Source organism: Chlorella variabilis (genome assembly GCF_000147415.1).
Source record: "Chlorella variabilis unplaced genomic scaffold CHLNCscaffold_18, whole genome shotgun sequence".
Taxonomy (NCBI): domain Eukaryota; kingdom Viridiplantae; phylum Chlorophyta; class Trebouxiophyceae; order Chlorellales; family Chlorellaceae; genus Chlorella; species Chlorella variabilis.
In genome coordinates, this window is record NW_005435070.1 from 369,761 (window position 1) to 393,283 (window position 23,523).

General features: G+C 69.1%; 7 protein-coding genes across 7 annotated transcripts; 4 read left to right on the forward strand and 3 right to left on the reverse strand.

The window, feature by feature from the left end:
• Positions 1-50: 50 nt before the first annotated feature.
• CHLNCDRAFT_53872 (hypothetical protein) lies at positions 51-2,902 on the reverse strand (the record flags this gene model as incomplete). Its single annotated transcript, XM_005845355.1, has 8 exons — positions 51-217; positions 410-559; positions 733-878; positions 1,191-1,297; positions 1,571-1,656; positions 1,814-1,987; positions 2,165-2,250; positions 2,451-2,902. 8 exons carry the CDS (start codon positions 2,900-2,902, stop codon positions 51-53), a joined length of 1,368 nt encoding a protein of 455 aa, XP_005845417.1.
• A 3,040-nt stretch (positions 2,903-5,942) lies between these two features.
• Positions 5,943-12,472, reverse strand: CHLNCDRAFT_137002 (hypothetical protein; the record flags this gene model as incomplete). The annotated part of the gene is made up of 14 exons (XM_005845356.1): positions 5,943-7,054; positions 7,214-7,331; positions 7,467-7,690; positions 7,793-8,645; positions 8,786-9,147; positions 9,236-9,335; positions 9,521-9,574; positions 9,758-9,909; positions 10,081-10,611; positions 10,698-10,846; positions 10,943-11,011; positions 11,150-11,448; positions 11,578-11,981; positions 12,097-12,472. The coding sequence occupies 14 exons, from the start codon at positions 12,470-12,472 to the stop codon at positions 5,943-5,945; spliced, it is 4,803 nt and encodes a 1,600-aa protein (XP_005845418.1).
• Positions 12,473-12,837: 365 nt separating this feature from the next.
• CHLNCDRAFT_137003 (hypothetical protein) lies at positions 12,838-14,058 on the forward strand (the record flags this gene model as incomplete). Its single annotated transcript, XM_005845225.1, has 5 exons — positions 12,838-12,882; positions 13,083-13,234; positions 13,358-13,437; positions 13,626-13,753; positions 13,918-14,058. The coding sequence occupies 5 exons, from the start codon at positions 12,838-12,840 to the stop codon at positions 14,056-14,058; spliced, it is 546 nt and encodes a 181-aa protein (XP_005845287.1).
• A 179-nt stretch (positions 14,059-14,237) lies between these two features.
• Positions 14,238-15,952, reverse strand: CHLNCDRAFT_137004 (hypothetical protein; the record flags this gene model as incomplete). Its single annotated transcript, XM_005845357.1, has 6 exons — positions 14,238-14,462; positions 14,623-14,766; positions 14,887-15,057; positions 15,259-15,405; positions 15,595-15,777; positions 15,908-15,952. 6 exons carry the CDS (start codon positions 15,950-15,952, stop codon positions 14,238-14,240), a joined length of 915 nt encoding a protein of 304 aa, XP_005845419.1.
• Positions 15,953-16,801: 849 nt separating this feature from the next.
• CHLNCDRAFT_36534 (hypothetical protein) lies at positions 16,802-19,257 on the forward strand (the record flags this gene model as incomplete). The annotated part of the gene is made up of 6 exons (XM_005845226.1): positions 16,802-17,010; positions 17,293-17,456; positions 17,719-17,859; positions 18,080-18,192; positions 18,397-18,481; positions 18,700-19,257. The coding sequence occupies 6 exons, from the start codon at positions 16,802-16,804 to the stop codon at positions 18,813-18,815; spliced, it is 828 nt and encodes a 275-aa protein (XP_005845288.1). The 3' UTR covers positions 18,816-19,257.
• Positions 19,258-19,419: 162 nt separating this feature from the next.
• On the forward strand, positions 19,420-21,353 carry CHLNCDRAFT_137006 (hypothetical protein; the record flags this gene model as incomplete). Its single annotated transcript, XM_005845227.1, has 5 exons — positions 19,420-19,585; positions 19,753-20,423; positions 20,633-20,665; positions 20,853-20,971; positions 21,218-21,353. The coding sequence occupies 5 exons, from the start codon at positions 19,420-19,422 to the stop codon at positions 21,351-21,353; spliced, it is 1,125 nt and encodes a 374-aa protein (XP_005845289.1).
• A 598-nt stretch (positions 21,354-21,951) lies between these two features.
• CHLNCDRAFT_137007 (expressed protein) lies at positions 21,952-23,522 on the forward strand (the record flags this gene model as incomplete). The annotated part of the gene is made up of 4 exons (XM_005845228.1): positions 21,952-22,575; positions 22,807-22,930; positions 23,104-23,192; positions 23,424-23,522. 4 exons carry the CDS (start codon positions 21,952-21,954, stop codon positions 23,520-23,522), a joined length of 936 nt encoding a protein of 311 aa, XP_005845290.1.
• Between the last annotated feature and the right edge of the window lies 1 nt (position 23,523).

A 23,523-nucleotide genomic window follows, 5' to 3' on the forward strand; every position in this document is an offset into this window, starting at 1 on the left:
CACACACGCCACCACCACCACCGGCTCGCCCAGAAGATCCAGAGCCCGCATCAGCGCTCCCCCAGAGGCTCGCCTGTGGCAGCGCTGGCGATGCAGGTGTCGGAGCGGCGCCTGCAGCGCTGGCAGACATGCTCCTCCTCCTCCTCCTCCAGATCCACATCCGACTCCTCCGCCGCCCCCTCCTCCTCCTCCTCAGACATCTCGTAATCGGAGCCGCCTGCACGGCAGCACCATGCCATGCCCGGCGGGAGCCAGGAACAGCTTGGTAACAAACAAGTAAACAAGGCAGCAAGCAATCCAACCCAAATGTAAAGGAGTGCTCGGCTCAACAGCTGGCATGGGCGCTTGGCAGCCGGTCGGAATGCAGCCGACCAGCGGCAGCTGGTCCCACCGCACAGCTGGGCCCCACCCGAGTCTGCCTTGGCGGCCGCCTTGCCCTTGCCCTTGCGCCGCCCCTTCTTGCGCCTGCCGCCGCCGTCCGCCTCGCCGCTGTCCTTCTCATCGTCTGATGACTCTGCGTAGCTGACCACTCCGAAGCGCACGGTGCGGCTCACCTTGGCTGCATGGCAGCGGGCGGCAGCAGCGGCACAGACGGCCAGGCCAGACGCAGAAGGTCAAGCGTTGTCGGCAGAAAACTGAGTTGGCTTGCCAGGCCGCTCGGCAGCATGCAGGCCAGCCAGGCAGCCAGGATATTGGGGGTTGCTGGCCAAGGGAGCCCGCCCCAGTGCTCACGCTTGGTACCCGCCCCGCCCGTCCTGCCGCCCCCTGCAGCCGCCGCCGCCGCCTCTGGCGGCGCCTCCAGCAGCTTGTGCACCAGGCTGGCGCTGGCTGGGTCTGGCATGACGATGCGCTCCTCCACCACCCGGCACTCCTCCTCGCTGCACCAGCATGGGAGGCACAAGGTAGGCACAGGGAGGGGTGGCTGCGGGGCAAGCACTGGCGGCAGGGGTGGGCGCGGTGAGGCAGCGCCAGGCAGCAGCTTCGGCCGCAGCGGCAGAGGCAGAGGCCGGGGCGAACACAGCAGCAGGGGCAGCTGGGAATCAGCAGCAGTCCCAGTGAACCTGACAGCACAGCCTGGGCAGGCAGGCAGGCACGCATCCACCCACACGCACACAGCCACACAGCCACACAGCCACACACACTAACACTAACACACACAGCGTGCCTCCCTGGATGCGCTGGCGCCCCACCTGAACTGGCGGTACCCAAACTTGCGCAGCCACATGGGCAGCACGGAGCGCATGGCGGGCACCACAAGGTGGCGCACCCCCGCGCCCAGCAGCAGGCCCTCCAGCGCCTGCAGGCCAGGCCATACAGGTGGTCAGGCAGGCGGCGGGGCGGCGGGGGGCAGGTGTCGGCAGCAGGCGTGCTGGCGGGCGGCGCCGGAAAGCGCCCGAGGTGTGCGCATGCGGCTATTTTACTTTGTGCCTGCACGTGTCTACTGCACGGTGGGCCAGCTGCCGGCTGCGCCAGGCTGGGCGGCGGCCTGGCCGGCGGCCTGGCTTGCCTGCATCAGGCGGCGGCAGTGCCCCTCGCGGCGGTAGCCCTCCCGCGTCGCCACAAACGGCACCTCGGCGAATCGCGTGCCAAAGGCGCGCACCGTGGCAGCGCTGACCACGATGCCCCGCTTGCGCAGCAGCAGCACGCGGAAGGTGCCTGCGGCGGCAGCAGCCGGGTGGGTGGGTGGGCACGCGGCAGCGGGCTCTGCACCACCCGGCGCCGCAGCCAGCACGGCGGCAGCCAGCAGCGGCGGCTAGCACCGGAAGCAGCAGCAGCCCCCCTGGCAGCACACAGCGTCAGGCTGCCGCCTCACTGAAATTGTACTCTGCCGGAGGCTGCTCCTCCTCCTCCTCTGCGCCGCCGGCGCCGCCGCCGTTGGAGCCAGCCCCTGGGGCGCCACCTGGCGCTGACATGGCGGGATCAGGAGACTCGTAAGCCTCGCACACCATGTCAATCAGGTTCTTGCCGTTGTCCATGACCAGAGGCGCTGCAGGCAGGCAGGCGTGCAGCAGGGGGAGGGAATGAGGGAGGGTGGGCGGGGAGGAAGGTGGGGTGAGAGTGCGCACAGCAGCAGGTGCGAGCAGTGCGCAGCGCCGAACTTGCAAGCCCTCGTCGCAGGCCGGCGGCGCCAGGCAGCAGGCGGCAGGCAGCAGGCGGCACCCACCGAACGCGGAGTTGAAGATGCTGCGTGCGTGCCCCACCGTCTTCTGGGCGCCCTTGTCCCGCTCCGACCAGCGCACCAGCTCCACGCTGCGGGCGGGCGGGCGAGGGATGGCGGCGGCAGGAACGGCGGGCTTGTCCAGGCGTGCTGAGAGGCCTGAGGCTGCTCCACGCAGATGCACACGTGACTGTGGAAGCCCAGCGCCCCTTCGCAGGGGCTTCAGAGCGGCAAGGCAGGCATCAGCCGGCAGCGGCAGCCCGCGCAACCCTGCCCCGCGCCGCTCCCTCACCTGTACTCGCTGCCGCCGCCGCCGGCCTCCTGCACCGGCCGTGGCACGCCAGTCAGCTCCACCAGGCGCTCACTAACCCGCTTGCAGCCCTGCGCGCAGCATGCGGGAGGCGGCCGGGTGCTCTGCTTCAGCAGAAGCAGGGCGTGCACAGGCAGCGGCGGCGACGGCGGCGAGCCTGCCGCGGCGGCGGCGGCGGGCTGCGGTCCGCTCCGCCTGACACCAGCACTCGCCTCGGAGCAGAACCACTGGAATGCAGGCGAGGCCAGGCGATCCTCGGTCAGCAGCTCGCCGCTATGCGCGTGCCAGCACTCGATATGCGTCGCGGCCCCGCCCAAGCAGCAGTCGCAGAAGACGAGGGTGCGCGGCCCGTAGCCCGGCTGGTAGTCGGTTCCGCCGCAAACCACGCAGTCTTCTTTCGCCGCCCAGTAATCGGGAAGGAGTGGGTCGGCCATGCTGCGGCCTCCTCTGCTGCCCTGATACCTTAAATGACGGCTTGATCACATAGAACGCGCGACGGCGGCCCGAGGGCCACGATTTCAACTGCGCCGCCAGCCTGGCGGCAGCGAGATCGGCATTGGGATGTGCCCTTGCGCGGCTCATGCGGATGGATAACTAGGCAAGGCAGGCACGTTACCTGTTGTGCAGATGAGATGAATTTAATGTGAATGGCAATTGCATGCAAATGCAGAGCGACATTTGGAGGGTGCCGCTGCCGCAAGCTGCACGTGCAACTGAGCGGGGCTGGCGCGAGTTGAAGTGTGCCCTGCAGATGGGCGTCTGCAGTAGCAGGTTACCCGGACACAAACAATGGCAGCACCTCAGCAGCACCATGGGATCCTTCTGCAGAAATGACTGTCAGAAGGCTGTCGACGGGTGACGGGCTGTGGCGTGCACGCTGCGATCATGAAAAAACCCTCCTCTTGATTTGACGCTCTAAATGAATCCCCCTAGTCCTGTCATTAACAACATACACCCTTGAGGGGCGTGTGTGGAGGCCACCAAAGACATGGGGCGTGCCACCCGCACCGCCACAGCGCTGTGGCTGGCGCTGGGCCTGGCGCACGCCGTGTCGATCTCACCAGACCTGCTGAATGATGCTCAGCAGCACCACTGCGGCGGACACTGCGGCAATCGCGGGGCGTCGGCCACTCTGCACGTCAGCCTGCACGGCTTGGGCGCCCATCGCCACCTGATGTACCGCCTGGCGGTGCGCTGCCCGCAGCTGGACGACCGCAGCGGCGAGGGCGACCAGGCAGCGACAGCCACGTCGCCGCCGCCGCCACCGCCACCGTGCTGCACCGAGGCTGCCCTGCTGCAGCCCCTGCCTCCTGCCGTGTTTGCCGATGTGTATCAGCTGGAGAATGCAGCCGCAGTGGGTCAGGGCCCAGCGGTCAAGCTGTTTGGCCCGGTGGATGTGGAGAGCATCGAACGACACAGCCCGCCAACTCTGCTGGCTGTCTACAGCCGCTGCAACCAGTCAGCGGGAATGGATGCTAAGGTGGGGCGTGTGCTGCTCAGTGCTGCTCACTGAGGATGCATGCCTCTTCTGGCCGCTACCACAGCGCGTGCTGGGCTGGGCTTGTTGCACAGCCGGCGCTTTGGCAAGCCCCGCGTCCCTCCTTTCCGCCATGCAGGTTGTTGCTGGCAGCTGCAGCGAGGTGGTGGTGGAAGTGCCGCTGCATGCGCGATATCCGCACCCTCAGGACCCCCGCCAGCAGCTGCGGCAGCAGTCAGGAGGCAACTCCGGCTGGGCTGCAGCAGCCCTTTCCGCGGCGGCGACGGCAGAGCTGCCGCCTCCTCGTGTGCTGGTTCGGTGTCCTGGCGACGAGCAGGGCGACGGTGGCTGGCAGGCAGCCGACATAGACGGCACGGGCCGCGGCGCAGCAGCAGGCGTGTGGTGGGACATGCCAGCAGGCAACGTGCGGCATGGGCCGCTGGTGGCTGCGGGCACGACAGCAGCCATGGCCTGCGGCGCGACGGCGGTGCTGCTGGTGCTGTGCCGGTCGCAAACAGCAGTGTGGCGCAAGCAGCAATGAGTCGAATGTTTGGCAGCGTGCAGCTGGAGCCCTCCGCCGCCCTGTGCACAGCTGGCGCCGCTGGCGCTGCTGACGCGTCATGACGGGGCAAATCTGTCTCCATGCGCTGTCGGTCTCATACACCGCTTTGTAAAACTTGAGTGCAATCGTCAACAAGGATGTCGAACCTCAGCAACTCGATGGGCGAGGGCGGAGCAGGTGAGCGAGTGACAGAATCTTGCCCAGCCCGCTCCCGACACCGGCTCCTGCATCTGACCGCAACCTCCTTTCCGGTGAGGCGCAGACGGACGCGCTCCAAGCGACCTTTTCTCAGACACAGGTGCTCGCGGCTGCGCCCCAGCGGGGGAGCCGCCACACTGCTCCGGCGGCCTGCTGTCTCGCGTTTGTTGTAGTGCGTAACCCAATGAAATAGGAGTATCAGATGTATGTGTGTTGCAGGCTATGGCACGCATGATGGTCAAGGCAATGTGCCAACGGGGGCGCAGTTTGAAAAGGGCACAGGTGCATACAACGGGGGCGCGGCGGCGGCCTGCTCACGCCCCCTCGCTCGGCGCCTGCCTTAACAGCGGGCCCCCCATGCAGGCTACGATGAGCACGGGCAAGTGGCCACGTCGTTTGGCAAGTGGCCCGTGGCGTATGACCCGGTGGGTTGCCCCGCCTGCCGCCAACCTGGCGCAAGGCGACGGCAAGCCGTGGAACCACAGTGGGCTGCAGCAACCGACGACTAGCAGCAGCAGTAGCAGGCACAGCTGTCGCCGCAGCCTCCGCCTCGGCCACCGGAGCAGCAGGCCTTACGCAGCGTGGGCCTCTGCCCCCGCGCGCCTGCAGGTGACTGGCATGGCGGTGGACAATGTGAGCGCAGGCTATGACTTCCCCGCGGGCGCCACCGACGGCGGCGGCGGCGGCCTGGTGGATGTGTCTGCCGCGGCGCCCAGCCACTGCACCGGCGCCACTCCCGACATGCAGCGCCGGGTTCAGGAGTTCTTCCGCCAGCGCCAGCAGCAGCCGGAGCCTGAGGAGCAGGCGCCCGAGGCGGAAGCCAGCGCTAGAACTGGCGAGGAGACGGGGCAAGGTTAGGGCTACTCAGCCAGACAGGGCAGGGAGCCAGCGGGCGTTAAGGCGCAGAGCTGGCGCGACGGGCGCGGCTGAGGCCGCAGCAGCGGCACTTGCGGCGTGGCAGCTGGAGGGCCTGGCATATCAGATCTAACAGCACAAGGCAAGCTAGCAGGAATAGAAGGCAAACTGCAGTTTCAGCAGAAAGGTTGGACAGCAAGCCATTCATTCGTTGTTTTACCCTCAGAGGCTCGCACGATAAGCGCTAAACAGCAGGTTCAAGTTTCAGTGTTCTTCTCTCTGCCTGTTGCGGCAGCATCCATGTGAATCGCGATCCGATCCCCAGCCTGGGGGGCACGCTGCTGCCGGCGCCGTTGCTGCCAGGCGCCGCCGCTGCCGTGGGTCACTTGCTGCGCAGCTGTGCCAGCTCCCTCCTCAGCTCGCCCATCTGTTGCTTGAGGACCGCCAGGTCAGCACGAGCCGCCAGGTCAGCGGGGCAGCCACCCCCGTTGCTGTGCACATTCTCCTGGCCGCCAGCCACCACAGCCGCAGACGCGCCGCCGCCGTCGCCCGGCGGCGCCACGTGGTCGGCTGCTCGGTGCAGCTGGCCAGCTATGTCCAGCAGCTCTGCCCGGAATGCTGCAGCATCGAGCAGGCCACCAGAGCCGCCTATGCCTGCCTGCTGCAGGCTGGCGAGCACCTGCAGGCCTTGCCTGAAGAAGCGCAGCACCTCAGCGGGTCCAGCAGCCGCCTGCGCCTCCTCTGCAGAGCTGCCGCCCCTGCTGCCGCTGGCAGGAGACGCGGCAGGCAGGGTCAGGGAGGAGGCTGGCGCCGAGTCTGAGCTGCCAGCCGCGTCGTGGCTGGCAGCGGGGCTCTGATCCAGGGCCACGGCAGGCGGCGGTGCCGGCAGGACTCCCCCAGGTGCATCCTGCTCTGCCGTAGCCAGAGGGTCATAGCTGGCTGGCCTGCTGAAGGGATCCAGTGCCTCCGGAGCGCCGGCGGCGGCGCCGGCGGCGCTGCAGCTGCCCGCTGCCACGGGCCACAGGGACGCCGGTCGCTCCTGGCTTGCAGAGGTGCCGCTCGGTGCGTCAGGCGCGGCGTCGGTGGCGGCGGCCGCGGGCGCCTGGGGCCTGCCTGCTGAGAGCTCCGGAGAGAAGAGCTGGCAGTCTATGACGAGGCGGGGCGGGGAGGGCAGCGCGGGCCTGCTCTTCTTGCTGGCAGGTGAGGCAGTGCCCCCCGGGTCGGGGGTCGCCGCTCCGGCGGCGGCGGCAGCCTCCCACGCCTCCACGCCAGCAGGCGGGCTGTCGATGCCGCCGCCTGTCGACCACGGGCTGCCTCCCGTGCCGGTGCTGGCAGCGCTCTCTGCGGGAGAGGCAGCCTCCCTGGCCTGCCTGCTGCGCTTCTGGGCAAACGCGGCGCTGCTGCCGCCGCTGGCAGCCGCCGGCTGCTCGGGGGCGGCCTGCACCGCTGCCAAGTTCAGGCGGGGAACCGCAGGCCTGTCCCTCATTGCAGGCCCTGCAGCACAGCTGGCAGCAGTGCCAGGGATGGCATGGCTGGCCAGCTGAGCCCGGGGTGCGCCGTCAGCAGCTGGCATGGCAGGCGCAGCCACTGCCGCCGCTGGAGCGAGGAAGATGCGTGGCGTGCTGTCGGTGGCCCCGCTCGACGGCGCCGCACCAGGCAGCCCGGGGCTGCTGTATCCTGCCCAGCGGAAAGCAAGGGCGGGGCCGGCCGCTGTCGGCTCAGCAGCGCCGCCGGGCTTGGGCTGGCCCGGCAGAGGCGGCGTGTCCTCATGCTGCACGGCAGCACAGGGCATGGCAGGCGGCATGCAGGGCAGGTCGGGATCCCCTGATGCAGGCCTAACCCTAACTAAGCTCTTAGTTAGCAGTTTAGAAGATGACTATAGTGACAGGACAAGAGCCCAGCCCACCTTGCTTTCAGTGCAGCCAAACGCGAGGCCGCCGCCGCCGAAAGAGAAGGACAGGCGGCGAGAGGTGGAGCTGCCACCGCCACTGCAGCTGCTGCCTGCGGCGGCGGGAGTGCCCTTGGCGCTGGAGTCGGCATACACGCTGAACCCATCGGTTGCCGGCGGCTGCTCGATGCCCAGGGCGGAGTGGCGCCGCTGCTCGGCGCCAAACCCCGCCGCCTCCGGATCTGCAGGCAGCGCAGGAGTGAGGGGAGCAGGGTGAGTGGCACGGGCCCAATGCCCGTCCCATGGCCAAGCTGCAGAGGCAGCGGCGTGCTGCATGCGCCCACCTGCGCTGCCGCAGCTGCTCAGCGAGCTCAGCGCGCGGCGGGGCTCGCTGCTGGGCACAGGGCCCCAGGACCGCCGGCGACGGGTCTGGTTCACAGAGGCGCTGCCCAGAGGGCTGCCCTCGCCACCAATGTCCACGGTGGCGGAGCAGGGGGCGGGCGGGGTGCTGGCGCCGGCGGGGCCATCGGGCGGCGAAGCCGGCGCCGTGGCTGGCGCAGCAGCTTCCGCTGCTGCCGCCGGGGCAGGGCCTTCCTCTGGCCCAGGCACGCACCCTGGTGTCTCCCGGTCAGGCCGCCCGCGGGCTACACTGGCGGTGGCGCTGGCGTGAGGCGGCGTGGAGCCTGCCACCCGCTGCCCCGTGCGCGGCAGCGGGGAGTACAGGAGGTCTGCGCTGTCGTGGCGTGTGCGCACAAGGCGCTGCAGCCTGGCGCTGCGGCCGCTCTTGAGCTTGGCAATGTGGGGCGCGTCCCCGCCCTGCCTGCCGCTGTCCCGCGCAGCACCGGCTTCTGTGTTGCTGCCGCCGCCAGCTGCGTCAGGCCCAGGCTGCAGCGGGCTGGTTGGCAGGAGGGTGGGCCCTTTGGGCGCGGCTGCGCCACGCAGCGGGTGCCAGCTGGTGGTGGCCGGTAGCGCAGCCTCGCTGCCGCCGCCGGCAGGCTCCTCAAGGTCTGAAAACACATCGGGAGAGTGGAGGGCTGGGGAGCTGAGGGCTCCCAGGCTGAGGGAGGAGATGCTCTGGTAGGGAGAGCCAAAGATGGGCCCTGGGGAGCCGGCCGGCGGCGGCGGCGCGGGCGAGGCGGCTGCTGGAGGCGCAGCAGCGGGCGCGGCTGCAGCGACGGCGGCAGGAGGTGCGGTCTCCTGCAGCGTGGGATGGGGTGCGGCGCAGCACATGTCATGCCAGCGCTTGCATGGCCGCCACTGCTGCAGGAGTTGCCATCCCACATGTTGCAGTGCAGTGTGAACTGGCAACCCACTTCCTGCTGCCACGCACGGCTCACCTGGCCCTGCCCAGCGCACGCGCCGCCGCGGGGCTTCATTGCCGCAAAGCGGGCCTGCAGCTCCAGCAGCTCCTCCAGCTGCGCCTGCCTGCCGCCCAGCATGGCGTGGCGGTTGGGTGAGGGCGGGATGGAGGCGGCGCGCGGCGCCACGTCCTCACAGTCCTCTGCAGTGTCCAGCACCGCCGCTGGGGCCAGCAAGTTGGCAGCATCCGGCTGGGGAGCTGGTGGGATGAGCAGCGTGGTGACTGCCTGGGGCACCAGATCTTGCGGCGGCGCTGCCGATGCAGGGATGGCGGCGTCTTCCTCCTCGGCTGGCTCTTGCGGCCCGCTCGCCACCTCCTCATCCATGGCAGCCAGCAGGTCTGCAGCAGGGACAGGCCGAACTGCCTTGGGCCCGCTGTGCTGATAAGCATGCATGCCATGTCCGGGAAGGCCGGAAAGGCGGCGCACCTCTGGGCCGGATGGCGGAGGTCACGCTCTCGCTCAGAGCTCTGGAGCAGCTGCCGGAGCCGGCAGGGGCCTCCACGTCGCATGCCACAGTGCGCGGGCGCTGCACAGCAGGGCACACAGCATGACCACGAATCAATCGTGATAGGAGCTAGGCGCTCAGCGCCCAGGCTGCTGCTCATGGCCGCGTTGCTACCGTCATCCGCACGCCGGCGCCAGCCTCAGGCTTGCCTGCTGCGCCTCGCAGCAGAGGGCGGTGCTGCTTGCGGGCAGGCGGTAGGAGCGCACGCTGGCATCCTCGCCGACCGACACGATGCAGCGGCTGTCTGGAGTGATCAGCACCTGCAACGAGGGGCAGCAAGAGCCAGGAAAAGACATAATCAGGCAATTCAGGCTCGAAGCTTGAAGGTCAGACAGATGCAGCTGGGCCGCAGCTCGGGAGGTCAGCAGGGGGAGATCAGCGGGCACCACCCCTCCCCGCCTCTCCTCGGGGCGCGCCTGGTCCCACCCACAGGCGCCGCCCACCTTGCTGATGGCAGTGCCTGCCAGGTGAGCCCTGCAGGCCGCCACCGGCACCGTCTTACCGCCGGCCAGGCTGCACAGCAGCAGCTGTCCGTGCGTGGTGGCTGCGCACAGCAGGCTCAGGCTCTCGTCAATGGCGAAGCTGGCCAGCTCGCCTGCGGGGCAGGCGGGGCGGGGCAGGCGGCAGCGCTCAGGTGGGGAGCATCCAAAGGATCACCTCAGGAGACTAGCCCAGGAGAGTCGCCCAGGAAAGCGATCCCCGAGTGAATAGAGCCGAGCACCCGTCTAGAGCAGTTCTGTGTGGACCTACTGCCGGTCTTCCTCACCCTGATTGCGTTCCAGCACCTGCACCACGCCCATCTCCTGCCCGCTGACGTCGCAGGTGTAGACCTTGCCGGTCCGGCTGGCGCCCACCAGCGACTGGCCGCGCAGCCCCTGCGCCAGGCCTCCCACAAAGCTGCAGCGCGGGATGGCCGCCTGTGCAACCACCTGCGAGGTGCCTGCCGCGGCATCCAGGCGGTGCATCAGGCGCTTGCCCCCGCGGTCTGCGCTGACCAGCCAGGCGCCGCCGGCAGGCAGCGCCAGCCCCGTCACCGCCGCCTGGTGCTCCGCCACAGTGGCCACCTGGGTGCAGGTGCCGTCCAGCTGGACCCTGAGCACCTTGATGAGGCCCCGCCTGCTGGCAGCCGCCAGCAGCGGCTGGCTGCCAGGCGCGGGCTCTGCCTCTGCCTCTGCGCAGGGAGCTGCGAAGCACAGGGCAGTCACGTCGTCTGCATGCGCCAGCTGGGTGGCCAGCCTGGCAGGGGCCGCCGCCGAGGAAGCTACAGCCACGAGATGGACGCAGCCAGCGGCGTCGCCTGCAGCAGGGGCAGGAGAGGGATCAGGCTGTGTGATGCAGCAGCACTGCCTGCGGCTGGAAGGCGAGATCTGAGCCTCTGCCCACCTGCCGCCAGCAGCCGACCGTCGGGGCTGGAAGCCAGGCACAGCAGCTTGGTGGCGGCAGACTTGAGCTGCGCCCGCAAATCCAGCGTGGCGGCGCAGCGCAGGGCACCGCTGCTGGCGCACTCCCACAGCTGCAGGGAGCCATCCAGGCTACAGAGGCGGGGGCAGAGCTAAGATACAACCTCGGACAGACAGCTGAGGAAATGGCAGGTTAGCCGCTGTGCTCCATCCAGCCCACCCACTCACCTGCATGTGGCCAGCCGGCTGCCGCCCTCGCCGCCGCCTGGCACGATGACAGCGTCGGTGATGGCTTCGCTGCACATTCAGGCAGCCGTGGTGTAGCTGAGAGTGGGGTGCAAAGTGTGTGAGGGCTGCCTCAGACGGGGACCTGTGGGGCGCAGCGCTACAGACCCGCCACAGCAAGTGGGAGCCGTGCCCTGCCTCCTCCCACACGCTTGCCTGTGGGACTGGCTCATGAGTGCGGGCGTGGGGTGCTGCAGGTCGGCAAGGTGCCAGGCCACCAGCTGCCCGCCGGCAGTGCAGGCGGTCAGCGCCTGGCCGTCAGGGCTGAAGGCGCAGCCCAGCACGGCGTCCCTACTGCAGCGTCCGCCCTGGCTGCCCTGTGCGGACGGCAGGACGCCCGCCAGCTCCAGGCTGGCAGCAGAGTAGAGGGCGATGGTACCGCCTGAGGTTGCCACCGCCACAAGCTCCCCGGATACCGCCAGGTGCATCAGCTTGGCTCCCTGCAGCAGCTGCGCCACGACAGGCGAGGCAGCTGTGCTGTCAAGAAACGCATGCTAGACACAATATGCACAGGCAGTCATGAGCGCTTTTGTCCTTCACCACACGAGTCACTGGCAGCCCTGCACCCCAGCACCCACCTGCACATCCACCGCCTTGTCCACCGTGGGCCCGCCTGCCCGCAGCCGCAGCAGCCTGCCGCCATCGGTGGCGGCAAGGAGGCGGGGCACGGCGCGCGGGTTGCCTCCGGGCTGGGCCGCCGCCGCCGCCAGGCCCACGAAGCGGGCGTGGGACGGGAGCGGCGGCAGCGCAAAGGAGCGGCACGCCAGCTTCATGCTGTTGCCGCCGGGCGAGGTGCAGCGCTCCAGGGCCCACACCGCAAGGTTGTGCCGGTTGATGCACACCAGGCTGTCCTCTGCCGCAAAGGCGATGGCGTCGTAGCTCTCCTTGATCCGCGCACGGCCCAGCTGCTTGCCCGAGGCCTGCGGGCTCCACAGCACCACCTGGTGGTCCCGCTCGGCGCCGTGGGAGGCCAGCAGGCGGCCTGCAGGTGCCCAGCGGGTGGCGGGGGCTTGCGGTCAGCGGGTCATATTAGAATGAGATGGCCAGCACCCACAAGAACGCAAAGAGGGTGCGTGCGGCACCCATGATGTACTCACCGCTGGGGCTGAAGGCCAGGGCGGCGATGCCAAAGTTGTGCTGGGCCCGTGCAATCTCCAGGGCCGGCTGAGCCCAGCCTGCGGCGCCGCCGTCTGCCGCTGCCGCGCGCCAAAGGAACAGCGCCAGCTTGGCGCCGCGCTGCCCCGCCGCAATCCACTGGCCGTCGCGCGACACGGCCAGGGAGGCGATGGGCTTGCTGGTGCTGTCGGCTTTGAGCAGGATGGGGCTGCGACCGGGGCACAGCACCGAGACGGCGCCGGCGCAGGCGGTTGCGACGATGGTGCCGCCCGAGGCCACCAGGCTGGGCGGCCCCGCGGCTCCCGCCGCCTCCAGCGGGTCCAGACGCGTGGCCTTCAGGCCGGCCCGCCCCGCCATCGCTGGTGGAGAGCCCTCCAAATCGGCGCTATTTCCAACCTTGGTGTCGCAAGCGAGCTGTGGGCGTGCAGGGCGTTGCCCAGCGGCGGTAATGAACGAATTCAGATTGAAAAGCAATGCTTGCAGCACGCCGGGACTGTCTTCAGCCGGCTGCAGCCCTGCATGGGAGGGGGTCTCTTTTACAGCCCGCCCTCATCTTTTGCAAGCGCTGCAAAGGCCGCCAGTTGCTGAATCCTGTTGGCGTGACCCAGAGCTCAGCCCACACACAGCCAGCCCCTCGATCGCTGGCCCTCTGCGCTGCCTGCCGCCCAGGACCCTCGTTACCGTTTTGATCTCAACCCAGGGCAGTCGCAGCAGCCCAGAGGATGTCTTGCGGCAGAATAAACGCGCTGGCGATCACCACCCGACAGGTGTGTGCAGCCCCTGCTGCTCCTGGGACCAGCTCGTTTCTGGGCTCTCCACACGATCCGTGGCACATGGGCTGGAGGCGCCGTGGCGAAGCGCGGCAGCCGCCACACGCTGCCGCCGCCGCCCCCGCCGCCGCTGCCTGCCGTTCACCATGCCTTCCCCACTGCCACAAGTTGCATGCTCCCCCTCCTGCCCTGCGCAGGGCCAGGTGGTGTATGAGCGCTTCTACGACCAGTTCAGCGAGGGCGAAAAGGCAGAGATCCGGGGGGCTTTCGACGGCGTGGCTGGCCCCAGCTCGGCGGCGGCGGCGGCCCGGTCAACAGCAGATGACGTGGAGCTGGTGGGCCGCTTCCGGTGCGCACCTTTGCTCCCCTTCACAGTGATGCCTGCGTCATGCTGGCTGGCTGCCTGCGCCTAGCAGCTACGTCCTGCACCCCACCCCACCCGGCGCGCCTCTGCCTCTTTGCGCGCGCGCAGGAACGGCCGCATAGTGTGCATCCCTTCGGGGGAGCTGCTGCTCTTCGCGCTGGGCACCGGAGAATACAACGAGCTGGCCTGTGAGCAGCCGCGGGCAGCAGCGGACATGCGGCGCTGCCGCGCCTGCCCGCTGCATGCTCTGGTCATCACGTCGCCCTGCTGGCACAGCGAGCTACATTCCACGCTGCTGCTGAAAGGCTGAAATATCTGCTCCCTGTATCGAGCTCCGTCCTCATCCCCGCACCCCGCTGCCTGCCCTCCCTTGCAGTGGCCGAGGTGCTGCGCACCATCATCGCCGTGTACCGAGAGGTGTTCAAGGCGGCCGCACTCACAGACGCGCTGCTCTTCTCCAACTATGCGCTGGCGGCGCTGGTGGTGGACGAGGTGTGCAGAGAGGTGAGGGCACGCCTGGGTGGGTGCTCGGGCGGCCGCAAGGCTGGGCCGGAAGCGGCAGGCTGTGCCGGGTTGTGGGGCCGCCTTGTCGTGCCGCTCGCGCGCACACACACACACACACACACACACACTCATATGGGTGCCGCCCGCATGTCCCCTTGCTGCAGGGCCTGGTGGAGCTGACAGACCGGCTGAGCATACAGAAGGCCATCGCCATGCGGCTGCCGTACGAGCCGCCGGCGGAGAAGAGCGGCAAGAGCACGTTCTCGCGGCTGCGCAGCAGCAAGGCGGCGCCGGCCAGCGGATGAGGGCCTGGCTCTCGTGTTTTCGTACCCATGACCGTGATGTATTGACTGATGTTGTAGCATGAATCCCTCTTTTTCAGTCGCGGAGCCTACTGCATTCACTTGACCAGGAACAAAGGAAACAGGGTGGCTTACAGGAGGCGAGTGGCTGCATGGGCAGCCGGCAGGTGCGCAGGCTGCTTTCAGCGCAGGTCGGACACGTGCGCTGCCAGCTGCTTCTTATCTAGCCGCCCATCCGCCGCCTGCTGCTGCTCCTGCCGCTGCTGCTTCTTGCCCTTCTTTGCCCCCGCCGCTGGCCCCTGCTGCTCCGCCGCCTCTGGCGCTTCCAACAGTCCCCCGCTGCTGCTGCCGCTGCTGCTATTGATGCGCCGCGCCTCCACTTGCAAGTCTGTCATGATCTTGGTGATCTGCATAGAGCCACAGGTGGCAAGCAGAGGTGAGAAGCAGGTGCCACATAGGAAGCGGGAGCAAGGCTGGCCCTCTTGCACCAACCCCAGCTGTGCAAGCATGCAGGCCAGGCAGGCTAGTATTACAAGGATGCAAGCCAGCCAGGCAGCTTCCGCGCACCTGCTTGGCCGCGATGCGCTGCAATAGCCTGGTCACGGCTGCGGGGGGCGCCAGCGCGGGCGCGATGCTCTGCTGCAGCTGCACCAGGCTCTCCTGCTGCTGCCCCGCCAGCCCCAGCGTCTGCTCTACCGCCCGCAGGCCCGACTGCAGCAGTGGGGTTGAGTTGAACAGGCCGTGTGTGCAAGCTGCAACAGGCACAGCGGCACGCGAGTCCCCGACATGCAGGCGGCTTGCAGGCGACGGCTGCCAGGCGGGGCCCGCCACCGCCCCGCCGCGCCGCGCCTTGTGCCGGCCTCGACTCGCCTGCAGGCGGTGCAGCGGCGTGGGGTTGTGCCTGTTGACCAGCTGGTCCAGGGAGGTGTTGCCAAAGGGTCGCACCACCCAGGTGCCGCTGAAGTCGCGCATGAAGCCGGAGCGGGCCAGGCGGAAGTGGATCTGCAGGGTGGGGTGGGGTGTGGCCGGGGTGGGGTGGCGCAGGCGGGAGGGCTTCAGGGACAGACACGGCAGCCGTGATACGGTGCGGCAGGGCATGGAGTCGCGAGCAAACAGGACTGACGGTGCAGCGCGCATGGCAGCCCGCCGGCCGTTCAGCTGCCGCTGCTGCCGCCGGCAGCGCCATAGGCATTCTGAACGCACCATGCGGTCGGCGCGCCGCTGCTCCACAATCATGCGCACGGTGAAGGAGCCTCGGAACATGAGGAAGCGCCAGGAGCCTGTCTGGTCGACTTCCACCGTGCGGTTCCCGTGCCCGTCGTCGGCCAGCACGCGGCGGTGGTGCACGTTCTGCTCCATGGCGGCAGGGGCAGGGGTGGGAGCGGGCGAGCAGGTGAGCGGGCGAGCGGGCGGTCAGGCCGCGGCGGCGGGCGCCCTGCCTCGGGCTCCCGCCGTGCCCTCCTCCCCAGCTCCAGGCCATGGTCTCATGACTGTGTGCAGGAGGCGCCGCTATGCTGCAGCCCTGGCCCTGCCCCGCACCTTGAGGCTCTTGAAGATGCGCTTGCAGTCGTCTGGGGAGACCAGCAGCTCAAACAGCTGGTCGGGCGGCAGCGGCACGCGGGCAAACATGCTCAGCGTGCACAGGTAGCCCGCTGCCGGCTTCTCCACCCGGACGTGCATGTCCTTGGAGGACTCGGAGAAGGTGCTGATGGTCACATCGTCCTGCAGGGCAGCAGGCAAGCAGCGGGCAAAGGCAGCAGGGGCGGCGGTGGCGGCAGCTGGCGGGTGGTCAAAGCCAGGGCCTGCGTGCCTCTGGGGCTCGCGGATCCAACCAGCACCGCATCCTCGTCACCTCTGCGGGCGCGGTGGCCGATTGGGACCCCTTTGCTCGCGCCATACGATCAGAAAACCCAGGCCGCTGTCGCAATCGCCTCCAGGCGATGTGCATGCACAAGGACTACGTTGCAATGCTGCACTAAAGCCTGATTTTCTGCCCCACAGCATGCTGACCACTGCCAGAGGGGCGCGCGCTCGCATGAGGAGCAACCGCCGTGGCGGCGTTGCCATTTCGCAGTCGGAGCTGTTTGTCGCACTAGTTGGAGGGTCTCGGTGCCTCCCCGCTTCTGCCCAATAGCCCGCACACAACCCCCATGGGCCATTCCGCCGCCCTGCGCCCCACCCAGTGCCGGACCCTGAGCGAGCGCCGCCTGGCCCGGACCGTCGTGCAGCAGCGCGTGGTGGTGGTGCGTGCGCAGCAGGTGGAGAACAAGAGCGCCCAGAACGGCGCTGGCACCGCCGTGCTGGAGCAGGAGGAGGAGCGCGTGCCCTCCCCGGCAGTGAACGTGATCCAGCCCATCAGCAGGTGCGGGGAACCAGACTGCCCATGCTGCATGCCAGATTGCATGGCGGCGCCGCGGCGCCCGCGGCAGCGGGCACCCGCCGCCCCAGCCATTGTTTGGCCTGGACGCCTGGCCAATGCGGCGCATTGCAGCCCGATCGGGCTTTGGGGACCGCACCGGCAAAGCTGCGTTCCTCCCCACCCCTCTCCGCTGCGCTGCTCCCCGCCGCCGCCCCTGCTGCCGCCCCGTGCGCTCGCCACGCTCGCCCCTGGCCCTCCCCGCCCACGCCGGCCGCATGCAGGTGGCCCGAGGGCATCCCCCCCGCCATGGGCGGCCACTTCATGCCGTCGGGCGAGGCCGCGCCGCTGAGCCAGTCGCGCGGGCCGGGCATCAACATCCACCCGCTCATGTTCACTTACCCTTCGGGCGGCGGCGACGTCGCGGTGCACGTCTACGGCAGCGACTTTGCCGCCGCCGCGGGCCTGGCGGACTACGTGGCGGCGGCAGCCGCGGCCGCGGTGGCGCAGCGCGGCGCCTTCACCCTGGCGCTCTCGGGAGGCTCGATGGTGAAGAGCCTGGCGGGGCTTGTGGGGCGGGAGGATGTCGACTTCTCCAAGTGGTGAGCCTGCTGAGCCTGCTTTGGCCTGCCGGGCTGCTTGCTTTGGCCTGCCGGGCTGGGTTGCCCTGTAGTCTGCGGCAGCGCCGTGGGCAGGGCTCGGCGCCTGCGAATGGCGGTCGCCGCTGCCGGGAGCGGGGCTGCTGCTGCGTCCCCTGCCCCTGCTGCTTGCTGCCACGGGGCTCGGCCATCTGCGTGCCCCGTGCCCCGGCCTGCTGCCTGGCCTGCACGCGATGGCTGAGCTGTAGCGCCGCTTCCCTCGCCACCCTGCCCTGCCTGCAGGTGGGTGCTGTACGTGGACGAGCGCAACGTGCCGCTGTCCAGCCCAGACTCCAACCACGCCGCCGCGCACGCCCAGCTGCTGCGCAAGGTGCCGGTGCCGGCCAGCCAGGTGCTGACGCTCAAGGAGGGGCTGCCCGTGGCGCAGGCCGCGGTGCACTATGAGGGTGAGCCGGCGCCCAGCTGGCACGCTGACCTGGCATGCTGTGCTGGCACGCTCACCTGGCACCGGGCTGGGAGATCGATGCTGTGCCGGGTTGCACACCCACCGCCTGCTCTGCGCCTCCCCCAGCACTCCGTGTTTGGGCTGGGGCTGGAAACAAGCTTGGGCTGGGGACGCCCGGGCGCCACCTGCCGGTGCCTGCCTCTCGGCGGGCCTGCCGCGCCCACCGCCCGCCCACTGCCGCCATCCCGTGCCCCGCCCCGCAGGCCAGCTGCTGGAGCTGAGCGGCTCGGTGCTGCCCCGCAACGCCGCGGGATTCCCGGAGATTGACTGCGTGCTGCTGGGGGTGGGCCCAGACGGACATGTCGCCTCGCTGTTCCCCAACCGCCGGGAGACGGCTGCCACGGGTGGGGCTCCCTTTTCCCGCCTGCCTCCAACACCCGCCGCTTCTGGGTCTTGTGTTTCCCGTGCCCGTGCCGCGCACGGCCCGTGCGAGTGCAACCCGCGGCAGCGGGCAGCGGCGGCAGGCAGTCATGGAGCGGGGCTTGGATGGGTGTCGCTATGCTGGGGGGGTTCTGGGATGTCGCTGACGTGCCCTGCCTGCCTGCCTGTGTTGCCTTCCTGCAGAGGGCTGGGTGCTGCCCGTCAGCAACTCGCCCAAGCCGCCCCCGGAGCGCATCACTCTCTCCATGCCGGTGCTGAACGCCGGCAAGAACGTGGCGGTGGTGGCGCTGGGGCAGGTGCGCGGGCTGGGGTGTGCAGGCGCGGGCTGCGGTGTGCAGGCGCGCGCTGGGGTGTGTTGTCGGCGGGCTGGGAGCTGGAGCGCAGCGCGGGGAAGGGCGGCACCCTGGGAGTGGGCGGGCACTGCTGCAACGGGCAGTGCAGTGGCACACCCCACCCACCCCTGCCCTGACCTCTCCCCACCGCGGCCGCCTGGCGTGCAGGGCAAGGCGGAGGTGGTGCAGCGGGCCCTGGAGGTGCAGACGCTACCCGGCGCGCTGCCGGTGCAGCTGGTGCAGCCAACCAGCGGTGAGCCTGCTGCCGGCGGCTGGTGGCGGGGCTGTGTGTGTGTGTGCACGTGTTCATGTGCATGGGTGGGAGGGCACATGAATGTGCGTGGCGGTCGGCTAGCTGTTCAACCGTTCCACATTGCAGCTGCCGGCGCGTGCCTGCTGCCTAGCGGCGGCGACTGCCTTGCACCAGACCTGCACGTTGTGCCCCTGCCACGGACCACCTTGGCCCCGCAGGCAAGCTGACGTGGGTGCTGGACGAGGCGTCTGCCAGCTCGCTGGCCGTGGCCGACTGGGCTGCGGGCAGCAAGAAGTTCCCGCGCTCAGAGAACCCGCCCAAGCCCAGCGCCTGAGGCGGCTGGACCAGCTGCCAGCCACAGTTTTACAGAGCCACACACCTGTCTGGCAACAGACCCAGACAGTGTCCTGTCTGGCCTCGGCATAACAAACGACCTACCACTACAGTCAGTCCCTCCTTCCTGCCTCGCTCCAGACCCTGCGGCTGCCGTGCTCGCAGCGAGCGGCAGCCCGAGCCAGGTGGCAGCCTGGCCGCCATTGTTGCTGCTAGTATCGTGCTGCAGCTGGCCTGCGTGCAGCTCTGTTCGCCAAGCCACCTTTTTAAAAGCACTTTGGGCTACATCGCCCCGTTTTCCTTTACCAGGTCGGTTGCTCTCTCTCGTTGTTTGCCCGCTGTCTGCACTTTACACCCTTTGATTTGGCCGTCAGTCAATAGCGTGTGGCACGCGATCAACCGTCAGAGAACCAGCGTGTTCATGCTGTAACAAATTCCAGTGAGAATTGGCATCTCGGGATTGCAAGGGCCATCTACAGAAGGGCTGCAGCACTGCTGACGGGGCACAGCCTGGCTGCCACCGCCGGCGCCACATGAAGCATGCATGCGCGCATTGCAGCACTTTACCTACATCTCCGACCCTGCTGCACTCGATTCTGGCCACGATGGGAGGAGCTGAGGGCAAGGGGAAGAAGGGGAAGGCGGCGGCGGGAGCTCGCAAGAAGTGGTGGCCCGGCGGGCCTCGCAAGAAGCAGCAGAAGCTCGCTGCAAAGAAGCTGCAGGGGAAGGGGAAAGCCGAGGCGCCGCCGCCCGCACCAGCTGCACACAAAGGTGAGACGTGACACTGCTCGTGCTTCAGCAGCGTCAGAGCTGAGAGAAGGCTGCATGAATTTTCCCAAGAAGCAGCGCGAAGCACCGCCTGCGCCAACTCGAGTGTGCCGCCGCCGCTGCTGCCACTGCCGCCGCCACCGACCGCCTTTGGTGTGGTGCTTGTGCAGGCAAAGCGCCTGCCAGTGGCGATGTCGACGACTTTATGGACATGCTGGACACGATGGAAGACTTTAAGTCGGTGGATGGTGCAGGCAGCGGCAGCGGGGAGTCAGACGCAGAGCGGGATGGTGGAGACCCGCGGCAGCAGGAAGAGCAGCAGGACGCCGCGGCGGGTGGTGGCAGCGGCAGCGGCGAGGGGGCTGCGGGCGGGGAGCCGGCGGGCGGCAAGAAGGCCAAGAAGCGGCGCAAGCGGGGGCAGAAGCTGTCGGCGGTGGAGTTTGAGGCGCGACGCGACCTGGTGCGGCAGATCGCCGAGTGCCCGGCCGAGGAGCAGGCCGACTGGCTGTGGGGCTCACTCCAGCAGCACACGGCAGCCAGCGCACTGGAGTGCGGGGGCTTGGTGGCGGCGGGCATGGCGCCGCTGCCGGCAGAGCGCTCTCTGGAGGCTCGGCTCAAGGCTCTGCAGCCCGGCAGCTGGCAGGCAGAGTTCTGCGGCGGCGTCAGCAGCGGCAAGCAGCGGCAGGGGCAGCGGCAGGCGCGGCAGCAGGAGCGGCCGCCGGGCAGCCCCAGCCTGCTGCTCGTCTCGCCGTCGGCCATCGGCGCGGTGGGACTCATCAAGCTGTGCCCGCAGTTCCACGGTGCCTGCCGCATCGGCAAGCTGTTTGCCAAGCACATGAAGGTGTGTATGTGTGTGTGTGTGTGTGTGTGTGGTGTGTTGGTATATATATCATGAGTGCATGCATGGTGGGATGGTGGCGTGGTTGTGGTGGTGAGGGAGGCGCACAGGTGGCCTTGCATGCTGCCCCGCGGCTCCATTGCCGCCAGGTGGCAGCCTGCCGTGGGGCGTGCACCCTGCTGAGGTGCGGCCTGGCACCCGCCTGGGTGCAGGTGCAGGAGCAGGAGGAGCTGCTGCGCTCGCAGGTGACGCCGGACAGCTGTGGGTGGGAGGCTGGGGGGCAGGACCTGCTCATGTCAGCAGCGGGGTGGGGAGGGGGCTTGCCTGTGAGGCGCCTTTGCCACAGCTTGATGGCGGCCCTGCCTGCCTGGCCACCTGCCCACCTAACCCTGTCCACCTCCTACTCAGGGTCCTCTCTCCCTGCCCATGCAGGTCATGTGCATCGCCGCGGGCACCCCCAACCGCCTGTGCAAGCTGGCAGACGGCGGCGCGCTCAGGCTGGACCGCCTGAAGCATGTGGTGCTGGATGTGCAGCTGGATGCCAAGCAGCGGTGAGCGGCGGCAGAAAGATGCATGAGGGACACCAGCGGCGGCGGCAGCAGCAGCAGGAGCAGCAGCAGGAGGAGGGACTGGCAGCGCATGCTGTGTAGATGGCGGGAGGGGGGAAAAGAAGGTGGCAGCAGGGGGTGGAGGGGGAGGCAGTTGGGGAGCTGGGCGGGCGGTTGGGCGGGTGCCAGCAAACGCGTGGCGTGCGCCGAGGCGCCGCCAGCTGGCGCACCGCCCCCTTGCCCCTGCAGAGACATCCTGGCCATCCCCGAGACCCGGGCCGACTGGTGGCTGTTCTATGACCGCCACCTGAAGGAGCGGCTGGCGGCGGGCGCCCTCAAGATCTCGCTGGTCAATTCGGACCACGCGGCGGGCGGCGGCAGCTAACCACAGCCCGAGGCGCGGCAACGCCAGCCGGGTAGTGTGGCAAGCTAGTGTGGAAGGAATGGAGGGCATGCTCATTGGGATTCGTGTTGACATCAGATGATCCGTCCGTGAGAAGGCATGTAAAGCCATGCCCTAGCCAAATCAGTTGCCGGCGCAGCCACCGGCCAACTCCCGCCCGGGGGGCAGACCTCGCGCCGCACTACACCATTCACAGCCCCCGGACGCCCCCCTCGCTCCCCCCTGGCTGGTCTGATTCCCCTGGTGATGCATGGAGGCCAATTGGCTCCTGGAAGGCTCTACACTCGTGGCGTGACCAAAGGGTCACCTCGTGAGCTGGGCCAAAGATGCCGGCACCCATCGGCATGCACAACCGCCGCTCCCCCTGTCCATCGATCGTTTCTTTGCTTCCACTGGCACCTGTCCCACCCTCCAGGCCTCCCCATGCCCCACCAGTGAACGCGTGCCACCGAGACGCGTGAGTGGGTTTGTGAGCCCGGACTGTAAGCAGCAGTTGAGGCAGGCCGATTGCTTTCTGCCAGCGGGCAGTCCCCCCGCCCGCCCAGCGCCGCGGCCCGGCCGACCCTCGGACTCAAAGGCCATGACCGGCAAAGTGGTGGCCAGCGGCTGTTTTGGCGGCGTGGGAGGCGGCTCCAAGGCGTTGACCGCCCCCACCGACAAGCCAGCGCACCAGAGACGGCGCTCTTTCGGCTGGTTTGGCAGCAGGGCTCATGAGGAGCCACAACCCTCCGCGGGAGAGCAGGCCGACGGTGACAAGCTCGCCGAGTCGATGTTTGACCTGGATCTCGACGAGGAGCAGCCCCGCAGCCCCCGCAAGGCCGACAGCAAGCCCGCGGCGACAACCCTCCACCGCCGCCGGTGGAGCTTTGGCCGCCAGGTGTTGCCGCAGCCCGCGCCCGCGCCCGCAGCGCAGGAGGCAGCTGCGGCAGACGACCTGCTCGTCACCTCCAGCGACATCAGCGTGAGCAGCCAGGGCAGCCCGCAGCATGCCGCAGTGGCCGCCGCAGCAGCCGCCGCCGCCGCGCTGGAGCAGCGCCAGGCGCCGGATGCTGCCGCGGCGGCGCCCTCCCCGCAGCGCTCCCAGGGCAGCTACCGCCGCCTGTGGCACTCCATCACCAGCGTGCGCAAGGGAGATGCGCTGCCGGCCCAGGGCTCAGGCACCAGCACCGAGGTATCGGTAGAGTCGCTAGTCAAGGCCGTGCAGGTGGGTGCTGGCGCTGCCAGCTGGCACGCGCTGGCTGCGCTGGTCCCTTGCTGGAGCCTGGCCGCCAGCATTCTGTGCAGCCCCGACCAGGCGTGCAGCTCACCCGAATGCCCTGATCAAGCCGGTCTGCAAGCTGCCATGCGCATGCCACGCCCCAGGCACGCCGCCCGCTGCCTGCACCGCCTCCACCCCTCACCCCTGCTCGCCCCGTCTCGGCCCGCGTCCCTGCAGCGGCTCAAGGGCGGGCAGCCCGTGATGGAGGCAGTCAGGGACGGGCTGCGCCACCTGGACAGCCGGGCAGTGGCAGCTCTGCTCAAGGAGCTCTCCAAGAGCGGGCTGCCGCACCGGGCCGCGGGTGCGTGGGCCCAAAGCCCTAGCAGTGACACAAGCTGCTGCCCACGCCTGCCCTGCGCCTGCCCTCGCGAGCCCCGCGCCTGGCGCCTGCCCTCCCTGCCCCCGCTGCGCCCGAACCCTAGCCAACCCTGCCCGCCTGCCGCCTGGCGTGCCTGGCCCCCCACACCCCCGCAGAGCTCTTTGACTGGCTGCGCTCGCTGCCCGCCGACCACCCGCTCAGCAAGCTGGCTGACCTGTACACATACACCACAATCATCAGCCAGGTGAGGCAACCCTGGTGCCAGCCAACCTTGGAGCCACCCCTCGCGTGTGTTCCTGCCTGCCTCCTTGCGTTTGCCGTGCTGTCGCCCGTCGGCAGCGCCTGTGCCCGGCGCCGCGCGTGCGCGTCGTGTTCCCTCGCCGCCGGCGCCTCGCCCTGGTGCTTCCCGGCGGCCCAACTCCTGCCAACCCCCCTGCCCTGCCCCCGCACCCGGCGTGCGCTCACACGCGTGCAGTGCGGCGGTCACCAGCAGCTTCGCCGCGCGCTGGAGCTGGTGGCGGAGATGCGCAGCCGGGGCATCGAGGCCAACATCCACACTACTCCGCCCTCATGAG